Source organism: Seriola aureovittata, chromosome 1 (assembly GCF_021018895.1).
Source record: "Seriola aureovittata isolate HTS-2021-v1 ecotype China chromosome 1, ASM2101889v1, whole genome shotgun sequence".
NCBI classification, from domain to species: Eukaryota; Metazoa; Chordata; class Actinopteri; order Carangiformes; family Carangidae; genus Seriola; species Seriola aureovittata.
Window position 1 is genome coordinate 27,833,594 of NC_079364.1, and position 20,933 is coordinate 27,854,526.

Here is a 20,933-nt window from a genome sequence, read left to right on the forward strand (position 1 = left end):
ATAGGGGATTATAGTAAAAACACACAGGAAGGATAATGTTTTAATAGTGAGTAAACCAGTGTCTTATTATGTACTTTGAAGCTAAACATGTGAACTGTAGACACCAATAATGACGTATTGTAGTTCTGTGAGTCATTTTTGAGTATGTGATGCATAACCCTCCATATTCAACTATTCATGTTAATTGTTAATGTAATAGTCAAGTCATGTCAGTTTTTATATAGCACCATATCACAACAGAAGTTATCTCAAGGCACTTAACAAAAAGAGGGGGTCTCAACTGTACTCTTTATAATATTAGTCATAGACCCAACAATTCCCACAGTTATTCTAAGTGATTTCAGAGACTTTAATTTGTAAGATCTGCTTCTCAGCAAAGTCCAACTATTATCCCAGCATAATATATTGATTTTTATCATACATCTATGCTACCTTAAGACTTCCAAACTAAATCCATCTGTTTCACAGAGGACCAGGGCATAATGCATGTGACCATGAGTACCTGAATGTAACATATTTTAAAAGGATGCCGTAAGCATTACACGAGACAAATGCATCATGACAGCAAAGGAAAGGGTGAGTGGAATTTGCGTGTGTATGAGAGTCAGCGACAGACTTAAAAAATGCTGCAAAGATTCACTATTTTATATTTGACAGTCAAGAAGATCTGCACTATCCCATAATATTTGAAGATGTGATCATATTGCAGCTATTGGAATTAATCAGCCTGAAATCCTGTATATTCAACCATAAACTATATTTCAAGTTTTTAGAAAATAAATCATGCCAAACATCTTGTATAGACTGTTTCTTGTCACCCTGCATGCCACAATGTTTGTCTTACCTTAATGCAACATCTGTCTTGGATATAATGAAGAGAAAAGCTCACAGGGAGGTGAGTAAGCTCTCATTTAATTCAACAGAATGAAATTATACAACCATTGGTTAAAATAATAAATGAGTCCCATATAAGCTACATGTCTGTCTCTTTAGGGAAACAGGTTGTGCTTGTTTTAAACACTCAGTTCATGGATAAATTGAACAATTACATTTTCTCCTGGTAAGGGTGGGGTTTGGGAGCGGGATGGTTGCTATTTTTCGATTCAGTCCAGGCTTCACAACCAAAACATTTCGAACTCCACAAACGTTCACTTATTGCCTGAATGCCCATTTGCTATAAAGCTCACAGAGCAGAAATAGTCTTTTCTTCTCTATTCCTTACCAAAATAAGACAGTCTCTTCATGTGCTCTTCCTGAGGAGAGACTGAATGGAGCGTTCCCTCTGTGTATGTGTGAGGTAACCATGAAAAATACATACTTATTATTGTAAGATCACATTATTATCATTGCCATCACCATCATCATCATCATCATCATCATCATCATCATATTTCTGATCATCATCAACAACAGCAACTTCATCATCAACCTCATTATCATCAACACCACGTCATTGATAAGTCATCTTCATAAAATCATCTGAGCAACATTTGAAAAAGATTAAAGAGTTAAAAGCCAAGCATCATCATGAGGCTGGATATATACTGGATTTAACAGTACAGTACACTGACAAAAATAAAGACTCAAATAAATTATTAGAAGACGCACTATATATCATATATCTGTGCATGTCAGGTGAATAAATGTAAAAACTCAGTCTCTCCACCTTCCTCTCTCCCTATAACTGAGTGGGTTCCTGGTCTTTTAGGCAACCAAACAGAGAGAAGTCTGGATCTGCATGCGAGAACATTCTCCTGTAAGTCTCTGATGGAGGGAGAGCTTAAATGAGTAGGAGACTGGAGAAGAGACATCTCCATGCTTCCTTCATTTGAAATCCTTTCTGAAAAATAGAACCACTGTTTTCCTCAGCTTCTCTCTTCTTCTGGTCCCTTATTTCTCATCTCCCTTTCTGCCCAAACCTCCACATGAGACAATGAGTGGAAAAGATCCTTAAGTGCTACCCACAATACTATTAACACTGCTTGGAGAGCAATGGTAGAAGAAGAAAAGGGAGTGATCAATTTAGGATTATTGTGCCTCTCCTGTCTTCTCTTCTTCCCTCTCTTGTCTGGATGAGTGAAATGCAAGGTCCGCCTGCTTTCTCTTTCTGCTTGTCTTCCTCCCTCCACCTAGAAGTCCATGGACATGGAGCGCTGTTGTGGATCAACTATGGTGGTACTGTTACGAGCGCTGTTGCCACGGATACTGAGGGTTCCGCAGGCTCCTGCCATCCCGCCGCCGATACCTCCAGCAATGCCACTAGGCCCTGCCATGGCCACTCCCGCCATACTCATTCCTCCAGGCATCGCCACTCCTCCTGTTATCCCCACTGGCCCTCCAATCCCTCCTCCTGCTATCCCTGATGCTCCGCCTACTGCCCCTCCACCTGTGGCTCCTCCTCCCGCTGCTCCTCCACCACGGCTATAGATCTCACACGGGATCTCCTCTGTGACGCGGTCCTCGATGACCTGCTGGTCGCAGTCGTGAGTCTGTGAGTGTTGCTTGTAGCCATAGCAGCTCTTCTTGTAGCTGGCTGTGGAGTTGAAAGTCTTCATGGGTGGTGGCTTGGAGAAGTCGTTGTGGTAGGATAACTCCATAGAGCTCAGGGTGGTGCGGCTGTGCTTCATGCTGCCGCCACCAGTGGCTACTGAGGCTTGGGAGCCGCAGTGGTGCTCATGGACGCAGCGGGACATGGTGGAAGAGCGCCGCAGCTTGTGGAAGCTGTCAAGCTCCTCAGAGAGGTCAGCTAGGTCTGAGGATATCTCCTTGTCTCGCAGAGAGAACAGCTCGTAGTGAGGCGGATCAAAGACCTCTTGGAATCCGGCCTTGTTAAAAACACCAGGCCGGCGAGCTACAACCTGGAAAAGAAGAAGATCCATTCAGACCGTTAAACTTTAGTGATTAGGAGGCCGCTAGTTGTCATGCTGATATCAAGACAACAAACAGAAGAACCCTCTTAAGATGTACTACTGTCCGAAAACACAATAAATGAGCAGCTTTAAGGTTCCTGTTTTCTCAACTGCTTGCTAAATGATTACTAGGGTCAACATTCATTTTTGCCAAAGTTAGAACAGGTTTGTTTGTGAGAGATTTCTGTATTCTGTTATTGTCTGTATTGTTCGTGCTGGTTTTAAATAAGCAGGGCTCATAATTTGGCAATTTCTGAATAAAAATCAGATGGCAGTTTGTTGCAAATGTTGCCGTCAATCATATCTGATCAATACACCTAAGGATTGTTTCAACCAAACAACTGATTGTTGCCTCGTTATAGAAAATGCCTATAACTTTTTCAGAGCTTCTAAATTAAAAGTATAAAAAGATGGATGGGAGGAAAGTGGTAAAAGTCGATTTCCACTTTACATAAGCACTTAAAATCAATTTATATGTTGTACATACTTAAGATTTTTAAATTTTGGTGCTGTATATATATATATATATATATATATATATATATATACATACATACATATATACATACATATATACTAGTATCAGTACCAGTACCTCTTTAGATGTTATTTTGAAACTTTGATATACTGGATTATTTTTTATATGACCTGTAATGGTGTAAATCCCAAGGGACTTCTTTCTTCCCTGTCTCCAAATCTACATGTGACCCCCTTTGGTCTGGAATCCCACAATCGCTTCAGTTATGTGTGTCCTCTTTTCTGACTTAGTTTGCTTTCCTGCTGAACAAAAAGTAAGTCACAAATGATGAGTTACCTTTTTCCTTGGTTGCTTCATTTGGACCAGGATGGAGATGATGAGAAGAACCAGAACGATGCCTGATGAGACACCAATGACAGTGCCATGGGTCTTAGTGATCTGATGGAAAAGCCCCTTAGATCGCTTCTCTGCAGGGGGAAGGGGTGAGGAGAGGAGAGAAGAAGAGAGAATAAGAAAAATAAAGAAAGGGCGAAAGGAAGATGAAAAAAGTAAGTACAAAAAGGAATAAAGAATACCAACCCTAAAAACTAACAACTAACAAAATAAACCGTAATAGTTGTCAGGAAGAAGACAATCACCTTTGCAGTGGTTTTCATCCCATGGGTAGACACAGTTCTGAACCCCATTGCACACCAGGGAGTTGTTAATGCACATGTTGCTGTGGCAGAAGAATGTATTGGCTGAACAGGGGGCTGCAGGCAAAAGACAATATACAGAGAAAATGGAATTAATCAAAACCAAGAGAAACAGTGCAGAGTAAAAGATGACTACACCGTGAAAAGAACCAGAAGCTATTTTGATGATAATAAAACAATAACAGCAATAAAAGAACAATAATTTGGCTGTAGAAATCTGTAGAGGCGTGTAATAAAAGATAAATGTTCTATTATTTCTTGAAACTCTTGAGGTCTAATGGAGACAGATCACACATGGCCATACATCATCATTTCCTGCAGACACTACAAGCAGCATCAGGGGGTGATGAAGGGAGGAGATGGCAGCTTCACTGAGCTGCAACCTTAATGTCATGAGAGTTTGAGAGGAATGGGTGGGTGGGTGGGGGTGGGTTGGTTGGTTGCATGGTCGGTTTGAAAAATAGGAGCAGGAGGAGAGGAGGAATATGGAAAAGATAAAAAAAAGAAGGCAGGGGATGGCGGGGGGTACGGGTAGAAATGGCTTTGTGCCATTGTGGGGTGCAGATGGTCAGGCAGGTGCTCTGAGACACCCCATATTACAGTGACTGTTAATGTATGAAGGCTTAGGTGGCAGAGACAGAGATGACTAGTAATTGATGCTGGCTGCTCAGCTCAGGAGATCTATGCACTGCCAGTCAGAAGGAAGAGGAGGAGGAGGAAGATGCAGATGTCTGGGTCTTGTATAGACCATTTGGGGCGACAGTAAAAGCTTTGGGAAATCAGGTTCTGATGTAGCAAATTTACTTTTAATTTTTCTGCTTTGATTTACTAGAGGAGAGTCAAGACTCATACACAGATCTCACATATAATGTGAAATTTGAGCTTAACTATCAACTAAGCCGTCAGCCATGTTTATTAGTTTCAATAGGATCTTAATTTACACTGAATACATCGCAAATTAGTTCAAGAGATGATGTTCTACAACTAGACATGTTTGAGCATCTTATCAGGTTTAATGCCAAACCAAAGTCCAACATAAAAAAATGATCAAAGACAAACAACAAAATCTTTTCTGAAACCAGCCCCTGGTTAAAGGAAGAGAGCAGTGTACATTATTTAAAAGATGTATTCTGAAGTGTCACAGTTTCACACAGAGTTTCAGTAGATGTAACTGTGTTAAAAGTGAGTTTAAAGAAATGTATTTTCCATTGTTACCTCTTATCTATTGAAATAAGACGAGTCAAATTAGTTTTATTTATATAGCTCAAAATCCTAAATCACAAATTTGTCTCAAAGGATAGTCTCTATTCTTAGACCCACAATATGAATAAAGAAGCATAAAGAGCATGGATCCAGGAGGATGTCGAGGAATTTCCAGGTGCTGCACATAAATCTCCTCTCTACCATGAAGATCGAGTAAGAACCATTATACTCTATAATTTTCCTTTTCCGCATGAACAAAGAGCATCATGGCATGGTTACCTATAAATGGCTTTCACATAGACAAATCTCGCTCCCACCATGAGGCTTTATGCACACGGTTCAGTATAATATTCATTTAATATTCAACCTCTGTCTCCTATGGCTTGTTCATGTCTCCATACTGCCCTTCCTCACCCCTTTTGACAAGAATTTTCTTCCTTTTTTTTGCCCACACAGGCTTTAGCAGGTGCAGACACGCTCTTTGAGTCTTTATCACAACTGAAACAGATTGTGGTCTGCTCCACCAGCCTCACCCCTGCTCTGAGGTCCACTGTGATGAGGGCTCTGAGCCTCCACTTCCCTCTCCCTGCATGCTTCCTCTGCCTCAGGGTTAAATAACTTTGACAAGGGGACATGTATACGTGTGTGTGTGTGTGTGTGGAAGAGGAGTGTGTATGTGTTGGGAGTGTCTTCCCCATCTATCTCCCAGTGAGCCTGCAGACAGGGTCGCTCCCCTGACACTGTGATCACTTCCAAACTGATTATGAATCTCCCGCCTTCAAAATGCAGTTTCTCAGAGGGTGTCAACAACGCTGCAACCCTCTTCCTCCCACATCCCTCCTTACACACTCACACACACACCTCACGTCTGAATGTATGCAGTGTGTGTGTGTGTGTGTGTGTGTGTGTGTGTGTGTGTGTGTGTGTGTGTGTGTGTGGTCTTGAGTGTATGTGTGGGCTTAGGAAAGCCTTAATGTGTCTGGTTTACATGTCTGAGGGGGTTCTGTGGGAAGATTAGAGCCCATTGAGGATGATGGAGTGCAAAAGGCAAAGGCTCATCTTGTTCTCTGAGTGACAAAGATTAATGATTCCCCCTGACCTCTAAGTAAACTTCGAGTCAGTGGCTGACTCTGACCAAATAAAGTTTGGGAGTCATTCAAGAGACTTCAGACTTCTCTAAGATGAACTGTGTGATCAGAATTAATGAGGATCCAAATGGTCTTAAGGATTTCAGAGTAAAAAAAAAAAACACGCTTGCTGAATTTAAAAGGCCATTAAGTTCTGACTGCAATGGTTATGGGTTTGCTGATGAAGACAACATTAGCATTCACCCCAGGGTTTAGCAAGTGTGCAAGAGAATGTGACAATTAATATCTCAGTCTATTCAGGCATTTAATGAAAATATTATGGTGCGCTAACAGAAAAACAGTTTCCCGCTTTGCAATTTCTGTTACCTAATGTACAACCTTTAACATCATTCGTCCCTTCTTTGTCCCTCAAGAATGATGAAGCTTAATGTATGATTACTTCCAGTAGATCTATTAACTCGTCTCAGCTTTTCTTTGTACCAAAATAGGGAAATTAAATCCTATTTTCCTGTTGTAAGTGACCTATAATAAGCACAGTATCATGCTGTGACATGCACATCAATAAATTATATGATGCTTTATTCAAAAATGCTGGAGTAAATAATTGTTTTTTGCATATCTGTGCTCTAGACACAGCACAGTGTAATTAGCTTTCCTGGCTGAAATGACACTGAGGTGTCTGTCTACTGATGCAGACACAATGTTTTCGTGTCTGTTTCTGTGTGTGGATAATGTAGTGGCTCGTATGTTTTGGGTGTTACAGTGTAGTGACAATGACAATGACATATGGTGCCTTTTTGACCTGGGTCCTATTTTTCCTTCTTCCTCCTTCACAATGTTGTCAAGACGACTGGTACTCACGGTCAACAAAGGAAGTGAAGAGCATGCGGAAGCGGCTGAGTCGGCTCTTCTCGTCGGCCCACATCCGCACGACTCCCACACCGTTGTCCAACATCACGTCATTGGCCACGGTGCTGCAGAACTTGGCCTTGAGGTTCTCGATGGCACTGCTGCCATCATACACAGCCACAAAGTTCTTCTTGCATTCATTACTGTGCTCCATCTGGTACTCCATGAAGCGCAGGTAGATCTGCAGACAGGAGGTGGAAATCAGTGTGGAGGCTCATGAACACCAGAACACCTGAGTTTAACCTCTCAGCTATCTAAACATAATCATCAACTGTACGCTTTATGAATGCAAATAGATGAAAAATATGCATTAAATAGTAAAATAGCAAATATGACTAAAACTGTTTAGACACATACAATGACTAGAACAGATTAGACTATATCAGATTAGAGCAGAACCCTGCAGCTGGGACAGCAACAGGACGAACAGTTTAGAAGATGGATAGAAGATGCACTGACAGAGAATCGAATCAAACATCAACAAAGTAAATCTAATCTAAGTTGTGATGCGAGCGTGCATTATTCATATACTGATAGTTGGCAACTGAATTAATTGAAAATATCTGTCATGGTGCTGCTTGCCATGTCTCCCCTCGCCCTTCTCTTTCCTCACAGCTGCATCTCAATTCAGAGAAATGCTGCAGGGACTGAGGGCCAGTGAGCTGATCCAGCATCTCCTTCAAAAATTAAGCAGTCTGGCGTCAGATTGCAAAACTAGTCCCCTGCTTGGTTGGTCCATCTCAAGTTATAAAGTCAGAAATGTCCAAATATTCCACCAAGAAGCTGTGGTCACACAGCTAACACAGCAGTGAATACCAGAGGGAAATTCAGACAAGTTTCGTGATGCTGAAGTTTACAGTGTAAGCTGTGTTGTTTCCATTCAACAACTGGTAAACTTAGCAACCCAAACACAACTTCACTACACAGCAGAGATATCCCAAATACATCAGTGTGTCACTGGATATACCATTTAAACAGCAAACATCTTGTCGTAGCAGGTGTAAAGATGTGTAAAGCATTAACATTAAAGACAAGCCATTCCAGTTAGTGAGCATACACAGCACCAGGGTCCTAGAACAGGCTTAACTAAATACTATAAATGTTATTACACCAGATTATGGTTGGTGAACACAGTAACTGTAACGCCAGAGCCAGTGTAGCAAACCTAACATTTTATAGATTTAAGTGTACAACAGGTCAGCATTTCTCTCTGTATTTTAGTGCCATAAATTACCTCTCATAATTAAGGCAGAGTCAAACTCTCCTGACTTTAAAGCAAAGGCTAAAAAATGGCTGCTAAATAATATTCCTTAATAGAATGTGGAGATATTAATAATTTATTATAAACTATCATTTAATCCAATAATATTTAGGCTACATCTTGAACAATGTTAAACAATTAGTGTCTTTCATGAATATGTGAGTAATAGTAAAACAACGATAAACTGTTTGTTTATATGACTCATGTTTCTTTAGCCTTATTTATTAGTATCTTAACGTTGGACACTAAAAGCCTGTTGCCATCTTGATGAGGTGGTGAACTGTGCAAACACCGAGAACAAATGACGGAAATAAGTCCAGGACTTTATTCTGATATGTTGTACTATTTTTGCAGATGTATTGGAGAGTTGTCAATAAACCTAAACATGTGCTTTTCTTCTTATATGACATGACCAGTAACTGACCAAAATACTTGTTGAGGAAAACAGAGAGAAGCAACTTGAGTTTGAGCTTGTGGTGTTTTCCACAGCAGACATTTTAACATGTCACAGAAGGAAAAGCACAGGTGTTACTAATAACATTAATGATGGCTCTGTGTGTCCCAGTAAGAAAAAACAGTGTGACAATGCACTACCCTGCACAAAACGAGGACCCTCAGACTTCAACAGCTAAATCAAAGTCATCCATCATTAGTTTTATGAACACCTGTGCTCTTCCTACTGTAAAGTCTAAAGGCTGTGTGTGAAAAGCCTATTAACGAGCCTGTGGTGTGTTCATTAGAGGACCTCAGTGCATTTCCTCCCTCTGTAAATCACATGAACACCACTGTGACCAGTGACCCGGCTGCACAGCAGCTTGTCGTTTGCTCATTAGTTAGCCTACATATACTTACATGTAGCAGTGTTAGGTTTTATCTTGTGAAGTAATTACAAAATAAACGTCTTTAAATTGTGTGATCAAGTCTTGGCCACAGGGGAACAGTGACTTAGATGACACAGACAGTACATTTTGCACACAGGTTCCTGCGACCACACAGCAGTTGAGTAGCTGCTCTTCTGTAGCTGCTGAATGTGCTGCTCTGTTTCTTCTGCTTCGTTGAGCTAATGTCTGACTGGGCAACTCAGAGCTGCTGCTAAATCCAGATCCTCTTCACTGCTGCCTCATATTGCACATGTAGGACCAGTGAAGTGACTGCGGGGGACAAATCTGTGTCTGTGTCAGAGAAGTTAGTGCGTGTGAGTAATGCGTGAATGTTTCATGTGTATGTATAAAATATTACTGTGTATACACATGTGCGTGGGTAAATGCTTACAGAACTGTATGTGACAGATATGTGTGTGTGTGTGTGTGTGTGTGTGTGTGTGTGTGTGTGTGGCCAGTGAATAGCGTAGCAGTGTGCTGATGACTCATTTAGTCACGAGGGAGAAACAGCAGTAGTGAATCAAGGCTGGCCAGGTTATGGTTGTAAATTCGATGGGGTTTTAGAGATACACTCATAAATATCAGAACTTATGAGAACACATCACATCAACTTTCAATCTTGGCTTGAAAATGAACTTATGAATCTCCAGAGCTGTATTTTATAAATAAAATTTATATGCCTGCATTGCTTTTCCTCATCTCTGTGTATCTGCACTGCTCATATCCATTATGCATTAAATTACAATCACAATACAGACATGACCATTCCGACTTGTTCTCAAACACTGGAGCAGACAATACTACTAGATGCATTCACACAAAAATATTCACATCAGGAAATCTACTGCAGGCTTTTATAGATAAACATCTGCCTGTTTACTTAATGACTTTCTTTGGAGCAGAGCAGGTCAAAAGTTATAACTGCTGCTGCGCACATTAAAAGTGATTCATACTTATTTATAAGTGCTGATGACAAAAAGTAATTTCCAAGTGAGACAAGGTCAGATGACAGGAGATGTTTTGATCATGTTGATACTAGAATTTACTATTGAAACATGCACTGACTCCACACTTTCTATTACAGTAAGAGGACAAAAGATTAAAATGTAAAAATAATACAGATGTCAAGGTGAGGTGCTGAAACAAGTCTACTGACAGACAGGTGGAACAGGGTGAGTTTAGAGTTGACTCCACAACTATTTCGAAATTCTGACCTGCTGCGGCTCTTGTTTATATTCAGAATATACAGCCAACTTAAACTCTGCTCACACGGAAAGTCTTATGAGAAATTTCCCATCAGATTTCCTTTTTTGGATAACTATTCATAGATTCTGGTATACACTGCATGCTTAACCTGTGAATAGAGATTTTGTATCACTTGTCATGTGGTCCAGCTTGTTGTCTGCCATTTACAATGATTACAATCATTAGAAAACATTAGTGCTTTTACCAAATTAAACATTCTTAGCACTGAGAAAGACGCGCACCAAATGTTTCAGTGTCTTCAAGGGGAATGAGATGCTAAAACACTGAGAGCAACGTTACTGATGGTTCAGATGTGAAATTTTAAAATTCCTCCAACGTTGTTGGAGTCTATTCAGTGGAGCCAGCATCAGTGTCTTTAACAAATATCCACAAGAGAGATTACTAAAAGTCCTTGAGTGCTTTATGCCACTTTAATATGCAGTGAGATCTCAGGATGATTAGAAGTTTTATATCATAACTACATTAATGAAGTAAAGGCATACATTTTTTGCGTATTTTATAATGGCTTTGAATATGAGCCATCAAAATTAAAGCCTAGACCAGACTGTAGCTATTATAAAATGGAGATCTCAAACATAGGTTGAAGGATAGGACAGATGCAACACATACCATCATTCCCTTAAATGGCCCTTTATACTGACCTTGGACTGAGGAGGAGCCCTGATGGTCCAGATACAGTCCAGAGCATCACCAGGCTTCACTCGTTCTTCCTCTTCCACCTGACTGGAGCGAATGATCCCATCCCATCCTCCGATTTCAAACTGACAGTCTGTAGAGCCACAGAGGAGAGGTAAGAGGAAAGAGAAAGGGATTGAAAGAGAGGGATAAAACATGGGAAAAGTGAGAAAGGGGTCACAAGGAGGAAGCAAAAAAAAAGGAGAAGAGAAAACAGAGAGAAAGAATAAAGAGCAGGAAATAAAGAGGAAAAGTGTAGGAAGAAGAGCAGCATGACAGACAGAGGGACAGATGAGGGATTTTATTTAAAGAAGTAAAGGATTTAAGGAGGAATTGAAGCAGATTAGGACAAAGGACAATAAGAAGACAGAGGAACAAAGGCATGAAGACAGGAAGGGAAGAGCAGGATAAAAGAGGTGTGTGTTCTTTCATGTATTTAAATTTGTGCATGAGTGTGTATGTACATTCTTTCACTTCATGTACAATTGTGTGCTTGTCAAGGTACATTTGTGTGTTCAGCGTTCACATCAGAGGCAGAGATAGATAGCCTCCAGTAAGCTTCTGAGCACAGAGGAGCTCTTCAAAAGGGATCGAACACAAACCGACGAAATGCTGCCGAGCTTACCTGGGATGGGGTTTAGCAGTCCGCCCACGTGCAGATGGAAATCAGGGTCTGAAATGATAAGATTTGGGAGGCGCGTGACTCTCAATCCACACAGCAGAAAAAGGTAAGCATAGAACAGAAGATAAGATCCCATTAAGGCAGGCCAAATAAAGCAGAAAAGGGCCTTTTTGAAGCTAATATCTGTCGTTTGATGGGAGACTCTGATTTCTAGGCATATTGGGTTCAAACTCAGAAGGCTCTGATGTTCAACGTGTCTCTGCTGAAGACCAGGAAAAGTGAAGGGAGAAAGCCTGTAATGTTTGTAAAATTGGAGACTTCGTGGGTGACCTGTGGATGTCCAGCATGCTGATGTTCAGTCTCTTTTTACTGGTAATGAACACAAACAATATGGACAATGCAGAAAAATGACGTTTTAGGGAAGAGTGGGATCTTCTCTGTCACACTGAGATCAGATTCTCCTGTCTGTTTTCTCACATCTTACTCAGAACCTTTGATGTGTACAGTGGAGTTACATTCACTGCAGACATACACTTTGGGCGTGCCTACCTGCAATGAAGGTGTACTTGATGCGGAAGCCAAGGCCCTCCAGCTCTTCATCACTGGTGAACTTGATCCACATGAAGCGTCCCGTTGACGTGACCAGTCCTGGGTTCTTTCCCCCGCAGAAGCGATCGATGAGCGGTGAGAACCCAAACGGCCCATCACGGATTTCAATGTGATCGAAGCGGCACTCGAACGAGGGCTCGATGTAGTAATTCTTATCAAAAGCCAGCTGAATCCTTTGTCTGGGGAGAGCTTTGGTGAACAACAGAGCAAGGGTGGGGGGTGTTGGGGTGGGGTGGGGGGGAACAAAGGGGAAAAATCCATGAAAAGAACAAAATTAAATCTTGCTTTTGAAGCACAAAGCAACATCTGGATGGAATTCTAAAGCATGAATTAAAAGTAAAGTCAAATACGAGTTCATGTGATGCTCAACTGACTGTGTAGAGAGCAAACTTTTTAGAAATGAGCTCAGATCTAGGTGCAGGGTGCCGTCCTTAGTTATCTAAAGCTCTACTCAGACATGGAATATGTTAAAGTGATGGCTTTTTGTCATTCAGATAATATCTGACTTTTACTGTAAGTGTTCTTTATAGCTTCATTTAGACACGACAGGACATTTACAGAAAGAACACCAATAATCGAGCGACAGTTAGAAAGTATTAATGTGAAGGAAAATAGTTTTCTGTCATTTCACGGGCTTCATCGCTGATGAATTTTAAAATGTATTCAATGACCAACGTGCGCTTAAGGCGTGATAGTACCAGATGAGGAGGTTGTTTGTTTCTTCACACATATGCGTATTGTGGTGTTTTCTGAATCTAGAATCTAGATAAACCAAATAAAATAGCTGCTCTCCCTTAACCCCAAAGCAAGATTCTACGCAGATGTTATCCCAGAAGAAATTACCATTATTAAAGTAGGTGCTTAACCTAATTACTTCTCCCAGACTTTGTTTTTGCTCTGGTTTGTGGTTTCTGATTGTTGTAAACACCATTATAAACTAATTTCTGCACCTGCAAACTATGCAAAAGCAGAATGACAGAAAAGAAGAAGCTAAACACTCATTATTTTTGTCTTTTAATCATAAATATGAAGGTGCATATTCACATATACAAGCATGCATCACACAAATGCATGTACAATGGACAGATGCATACAAGCATACACAAACAGAGACACAGTCTGAAATGTCAGCACTGCTGTCTCAGTGTCAGTGTGTCCAGAACACTGCAATCACAGCATGAACTGCAGTTTACAAGTTCATCAGTCATGCAAATCCAGAATATGTCTATGTACTGAATGGTCAGAGCTCATTAATGACATCACCCCGCCTCCCACACTGAGGACGGACAAGTCATGCCTGCCTTGGGAGATGAATCATACTGAATAAAGATGCAGGTGATTCGGAGGAGGGCTCTGACTCATCTCAGGCATGGTGAAGTCAAACAAGTGCCATTACAGAAAAAAGAGCGTGGTCAAGAGTGGTGCATGTGCACAGTACAGTGTGTAACTGAAATAAAATAATCTATTTTCTCTGTGAGAATTTGTGTCTCTGCTTTTTGAATTTAAGCCTGAGTGTTTCCTTTCTGCTTGAAAGAGCAGCCTGTATGCCTGCACTTCCTGCTATCTGTGTGCCTCCTTCCCTGGTGAGTTGAGTCTCCTTCTCTCTACAACTTTCCATCTCACTCTCTCTCACACACACACACTCACATATCACACAGTTTGATACAGAAAGAGCATTAAGTATAATTGCTCGATCTATTGAGCCGATGAACTGGGGGACATGACACAATCAATGAGCCTCACTAACCACAAATTATGATTACAAAGCTATCTGATTAGCACGTATGCCAAACATGAGCATCTCTCTGAGAGGAAGAAGAAAAGAGCTCAACACTGCAGCTCGGATATGAATATGACTAAAGCCATTCAAGACCAAATAATAGTAAATGACAGGTTCCATCTGTCGCTTCCCAGACCGACTGTGATGTACTGCTGCACCTCCCTGTGATGGAGTCACGGCTTTTTCATCAACAATAGGTGTGGGCTTGCTTTGTCCACAGGGGGAGCCCTTGAGCCATGTGTAAAATCTATTACCCACCATGGCAAGAAGAGCACCAAGCACACATCTCATCTGCATTAAAGGCTGTACTTTAACTTCATGGACAAACAACTCATCAGTTTAGTATGAAAACGTCTCTTCGTCTCCTATAGCTGCTAATGATGCGCTCCATTATGTCTCATGTGCAGCAGGCCACCAGATTACTGATGGATGTGATTATTTATGGTGAACACTAAAGTGTTGACAAGGATGAGTGCAATTCTGAGAAATAACGCCAAAGCTCAAATGTGTAGCAGATGTTCATCTCTTTTATGTTTCATTCAAAAGCAGAGTCGTCTGGCCCATCCAGCCAATATCGATGAACACAGCACTACTCTGATGAGGCCAGAAGTCAGGGCTACCCACAATGAGCCACTTCCCATCATCTTCAAAAGGCTTTAACTGCGCTGTGGAACAAATTCAGGACGGCTCATTCGGAAAATGTCAGGCTGATTGCCCGCCAGCGAAAGAACACAAAATCAGATAGGGGCAAGGTTACATAAAACAATGTCAGTCAGACTAATGACGTTCACTAAAGGAGGCAATATGCTGAGAGGTGAAGGAAACCATGTCAGCTGTTCTGGTAACAACAGCTACCAAAGGCAGAAGATGAAGTATTCATTACCTTCCAGGATGTAAACGCACTCCTTGTTGGGTGGGTAGGTGTTGGGGTAGTTTGGCGATGTGAACACGCCGCCATTGATGTTACGGACCCATGTGCCACAGTCATTCTGGTTGGGGCTCTGGCCGCCATGTTCGCTCGGGGACTCTGGAAGCAGAAAAGCAGAGAACAGACAGAAAGATGGGTTATTGAGTCAGGGGATCAATGAGGGAATGATTGGAAGGCAGGAAGAGTGGAAAGAGGTTTGGAGCAAGAAAAGGAAAAAAACAGACAGGGGATAAAGAGGGAGGAAGAAATTAGAAAGGAACCATTTTGTCCTATGATACAAGATAACTCCTCCTTATTTCAGACTGGTTCAGCACCTGTGAAACAACATTAACGGAAGAGAAAAGCATTTGAGCTCTGGCTTACCTTTAGTTCTCTGTGCCAGAGCGAAACCCTCTTCTATTATAAAGAAGAGTATCCACGCTGTGAAGCAGAGATATCACACATTAGTTACAGGTGACACAACACTGAATTTATATCTTAGTGTTCAACAATGACAAAATGGAAATCACTAAACAGCCACAGAATAAGTATGTGTGACCAGCTGCAGTATTGATTTCGCCCGACCTTGATGAATCGTGAACACAATATAGATCAATACAATTTTTAAGTAAATCTCTGACTGAATTGGTAAATTTAAAAAATATATGTTGCTGAGAAAAGAGGAGGAGAGCTGTGAGAGAGAAGATAATCCTGAGCTATGTATCAGTGTAGGTATGTCTTCATGATACTGCTGTATGTTCAGGATATCATCATACACGTCAGTACAGAGCATTCATGAAAGGGCAGCGCTGGGGAAATATTCAATTTGTAAATGATAGGGCTCCAAGGCTGAAAGAGATACTGAGCATGGAAGTTGCTACAGTTAAAATTTAAACTTTAAGCAATATGGATACTGTACGACATTTTTGATATGGTTCAATCTTATTAATGTAACTTTTCAGCATTCTTCTACTCGAGTTGTTTTCATCCATTTCTTGATTTTGGCTTTGTGGTCCAGTGCTTATCATCCTGCTGAGCTATGGCTGCAACCGATGATTATTTTAACTGCTACATGTTATTTTCTAGATTAATTGTTGGTTTATAAAATGTCATAAAATAGTGACGAATGCCTTTGTATTTCCTGAAAGATCTTAAAGTACTTTTTTTTGGTTTCTCACAAATAGTGTAAAACCTTTGCAGCAAATGCTGTCAGTTGAGCAGCTGGAACCAGTAAATGATTTAACAATTAATTGCTTATAAAAAAAAGTATTGAAAATAGTAGTCAATTAATTAATTGTGTCAGTTTTATACTGACAGGTTTGAATAAAACGTGACTGATTCCACAGATACTTGCAGAAGAGAAAAAGTATTATTAGCCGTTGCGTTAAAGCGTAGTGAGGTAGTCATGACATCTAAAAGTAGCGGTAATGACAGTAATAGCAGTAGTAAGTAGTAGTTCATTAAAGACAGTTTCAAACCATCAACTCTCATCCAAGCCACAAGACTCTAACCCACTAATCTGCAGCCTCTAGGCACCAGAAACATAAAGCATTAGTAGGAAAAACAGGATTACAGGCTCTGAAGCTTACAGCTCTGATGAGAAGACAGGCATCTGGGCAGAGCATGGTTACAGACAATAGGTGAAATACGTTGTATTACAATGATATCTGCACTGAGGGGCGAGCATGTTACAGCTTCTGACACTGCCTTGCTCTGATAAGCCGCTGTAGACCTGATCCCCACTGAGTTCATAATAGGTTGGCCTGTTCACATCAAATTAGAGAGTGAGCGCGAGCCTGGCACGTTGCATAATGGAAGGAAGGATGGAGGGCTGAGGGAGGAGAGGGGGAGAGAAGGACAGAGAGAGAGAGAGAGAGAGAGAGAGAGAGAGAGAGAGAGAGAGAGGGAGAGAGACAGACAGAGAGAGACAGAGAGAGAGAGAGAGAGAGAGAGAGAGAGAGAGAGAGAGAGAGAGCGAGAGCGGGGTGGGGGTCTCATGAAGAAGAATGCATGGTTAACATAAGCAGTGAACACAAATGCTCCAGTGAGCATGCATGTTTGAATGGACTCATTTTGAAATGCACACATACACACGGCCCCCGAGGCTCCTGGATCTTCATTACTTCTATCTCCATTATCTTGCAATGAAGTATCGTAGGTGGGAGTGTGAACTACCACAGGCACATCGAGACAACAGGCCACCCAAACGCAAATAACAGGTTCTCACTGAAGCTTTTTCACATTACAAGCCTCACTAAATCTTGTATAGACAGTTTACACTGTAGACTACTGCTGCCCTCTACAAAGCTACTACTTCAAAATGTGAAACTTGTCTTCCTTTCAAGGCCTTTTGTTTGGAAATATCAACAAAACAGACTCTGTACGAGCATTATTTTTTCCAGCCTGTAAATGTCTTGAGATAAAACGTTACCTTGAGCTGCAGTGGCAGAAATGTTTATCAAGCACATAAATATTTAAATAAAGTTATTAGGCAGAAATTAAATAATTCATGTAAGCATTTGTAACATCTTTTGTAACATTATAAATTAATCACAAGCTAAATAAGAGTTGCAGCCAGTGTCACTTCAAGACTAAGGGAAGAACTGGTGATGGTGTATGAAATGGATGATGAATGATAATGTAACTGTGAAAACACAACTCTATACAAAGAATGGCATATGTCACAAAAAGCACCACTCTCACTATCTGTAAGGTCTCCACATACTGATAGGTTGAGTCATGGATGTGTAGGCCAGTTCCTATTATTCCCGACAATGTTTTAAGGCATTGTCTTATCCCACTGAAAGATGTGTTCTGTTCCTTTTAAAGAACGACAGAATAAAAAATGACCGCGGGTAGCTCATGTCATTTTACATCACTTCTCACTTGGGCTCACAAGCCAAGTTAAAGCTGTAATCTGCTTTATTCTCTCAAAACTGACGAGAGAGAACAAAAAAGGCCACCACAGCCTACTACAACCCAGGACTGAAGAAATGACATAAAACCTGTTAATGAGGACTTTTGTTGTATCCTGTCCAAATAAGCAAGTGTGGCCTTAATTACGTCTATATGACACAAACTACAACGACATACCAGCTACAAATAGGCCACCAGACAATAGGTTAAATAATTAGCAAGTTAAAGCTTAATGAGGCAAGGCAAGAATGGGTCTACCACAGTAAAGCCACTAATAAAGCTTCATAATGCAAGAAATGACTTTTCGTCTCGTGTCTGTGACGTGGTTCATGACAAGAAGTGACAGCCTGAAGGTAGACTACACCTGTAGCCACTCATAATTAGACTATAAACCGGCTAATCGTTATAAGTAATTACAATTAACAGTTAACTCTGCATTTAAATGGTAGCTAACGACCAACGAGCATATTTACATTATTTACCTGTTTAACCACACAGCTACTGCAGTAAACTGCCCCCGCCACAGCACCAACAACGCTTCACTGAACGCATCAAGAGGTGTTGCAGCTGTCTGCTGCGGCGCGTGCCTCAGGTGCTGATGGCGCGAGACCGTGGCTGAAGCTGGAGTCGCTTGAGCAGCAGCGGCAGCACGCGCGCAGGCTATCGCTGGTGCAAGACATGAGTGAACTTGGACGGCTTCCCTCTCCACGGAGGAGAAATATTCTAATGTTGGACCCTGGTTGTGAGTAGCGTGAAGTAACACGAGTCTATTTTATTCACAAAAAACTGTTTCACGTTATTTAAAAAAAAAAAACTGTGGCACCGGAAACCTCCAAACGTGCTTCTCTTTGTGGCCACATTTCTGGAGACAAAGTCTTTGTGACAGACCAGACGTTTTTACGTCCACATATTGGAAACACTTAATGCCCCCTGACGGTTTTATCGCCCCTGTATGGATTTCAAATAGTGTTTGACCTTATCTGTCCATTACAGTCATGAATCTCAAGTAGGCTGCCCTCACATAGGTTGCTATGGACAGAGGCACTCCTCACAGCGGGGAAACCTCTGGTTCTGGTCCTTTTTACATTACGCTCAAACAGTCCAGCAGACAGGAGCGTCAGTGAAGTAATGTATCGCGTTTAATTGGTCGGAGCAGCAGAGTATTAATGAAACCAATATCACGTGAGGCTATCTTAGTTTATTATTATTATAATTATAATTTTTTACAATGACTGGGCACACGTTGGCTCAAACCAGACCCAACCAAGCCCAGAAGAACCTATCTGCTGGTTTGACAGAATCTTACAGAATAAGAGGCATATCAGCAGATGCTGGGACTTGAACTGGTGGATTAAACACCACCGGTTAATGGCGATGGGGTGATGTGGACAATAAAACAGGAAGATTTGCCGTAAAAGTAACAAGAGTGCAAGCTGATGCTAAAGACAAATAAACGAGTGAGAAAGGGAGATGTCAGGGAAGAGCCAAAGGAAGGCAGTGGTCAGTTTGCACAGTTTTCCTGTAGATTATCTCGTGTGTCTCAGATTATGAGGAACATACAGAATAATGAGGACTTTGTACTGAAGCTGATCCATATAGTGCGCATTTGATAATTTCACGCCTCACTCATTGCTTTGTGGCGTGTGTTGAATCTAAGACAGCTGCAAATTTAACATCCATTGTGCTGAAAAGAGACGAGGCAAAAAGCTAAATACATTTAATTAAACTGTCGATTGTTTCTGCCCGAGGCACCGGACCCTGACGCGCAACGAGGATGCTCAGGCAGCTCATACAAGCCTCAACTCACCTCTGTGCATTTCCTCTCACGGTGTGATTCCAACTCAAAAGCACCTTTCTAAAAACGCCCTCCTATTCTGTCCATTGTAGGGGTCCTCGGGGCTCTTCACAAAATCCAACTTTCTTTCTCCGCCAGCAGTAAATCCATTACGCAGAGCCACGCTCCAAGAAGACAGCGGCACCAAGCTCCTCTTCAATCGGCGATTCCGCTGCGTGGGGCTGGAAGATGAACACTGGTGTGAGCCCTTCAGCCAGGCATCGTTACTGTAAACACAGCTTCCAGTGGGACCACAGTGCAGATGACATGTGGAGATGGACTGATCCAGGCGGGTAGACGCGCTCTAGGAGAGGTAGGTATCCAAAAGACGCATCTGGATGGCTGATGGATAGAGAGAGACACAGAGAGAGATGGAGGAAAAGTACGGAGGAGGAGAGGAGGAGAAGGAGGAGAGTCCGTCTCTGTCTAATCTCCGTCCGTGTCTGAACTAAGAAATGCTCCTGAACGAGGCTCATTTAAGCCGTGGGCGCTGCTTACATCAATGAGTGGCTTGTCATGAGCGCAGTCAAAGCACACACAGTTAAGAAATTACTTTTCCGGTCATTTCTTTCAAAATAAAACCTTACTGGGGAACTTGTTGCACTTTCTCCAAATTCAACAATTAACTAAAAAGTAAAGGATTTCAAGGAAGAATGACACTGGTGATTTTTTTGTATTTACATCGTCTTACTATACGTAGGGGATTTACTATTGAAATAAGCCTTGTTAATATTGGTGGGGAAACATGGGCAGGTTGTAAATAAAAAAGGTGGAAGCATTATGCATAAAGGAGGAAGCTGGTTTCTCCTGCCTTTATTCAGAATAAACAACCAACACATTGAGCGTTAACCACACTGTGGCCAGGTTTTGTGAAAAAACAAGGCCTCGGATTGTGCCAAC

The 20,933-nt window shown here is 41.4% G+C and overlaps 1 protein-coding gene across 1 annotated transcript; it reads right to left on the reverse strand.

Annotated features, from left to right (window-relative positions):
* Positions 1-894: 894 nt before the first annotated feature.
* LOC130185906 (neuropilin and tolloid-like protein 2) lies at positions 895-20,616 on the reverse strand. Its single transcript, XM_056402675.1, has 10 exons — positions 20,007-20,616; positions 15,668-15,724; positions 15,260-15,403; positions 12,537-12,785; positions 11,991-12,038; positions 11,332-11,459; positions 7,235-7,463; positions 4,026-4,139; positions 3,724-3,854; positions 895-2,858 (listed from the first exon to the last, which is right to left on the reverse strand). The coding sequence occupies exons 1-10, from the start codon at positions 20,014-20,016 to the stop codon at positions 2,130-2,132; spliced, it is 1,839 nt and encodes a 612-aa protein (XP_056258650.1). The 5' UTR covers positions 20,017-20,616; the 3' UTR covers positions 895-2,129.
* Positions 20,617-20,933: the final 317 nt, after the last annotated feature.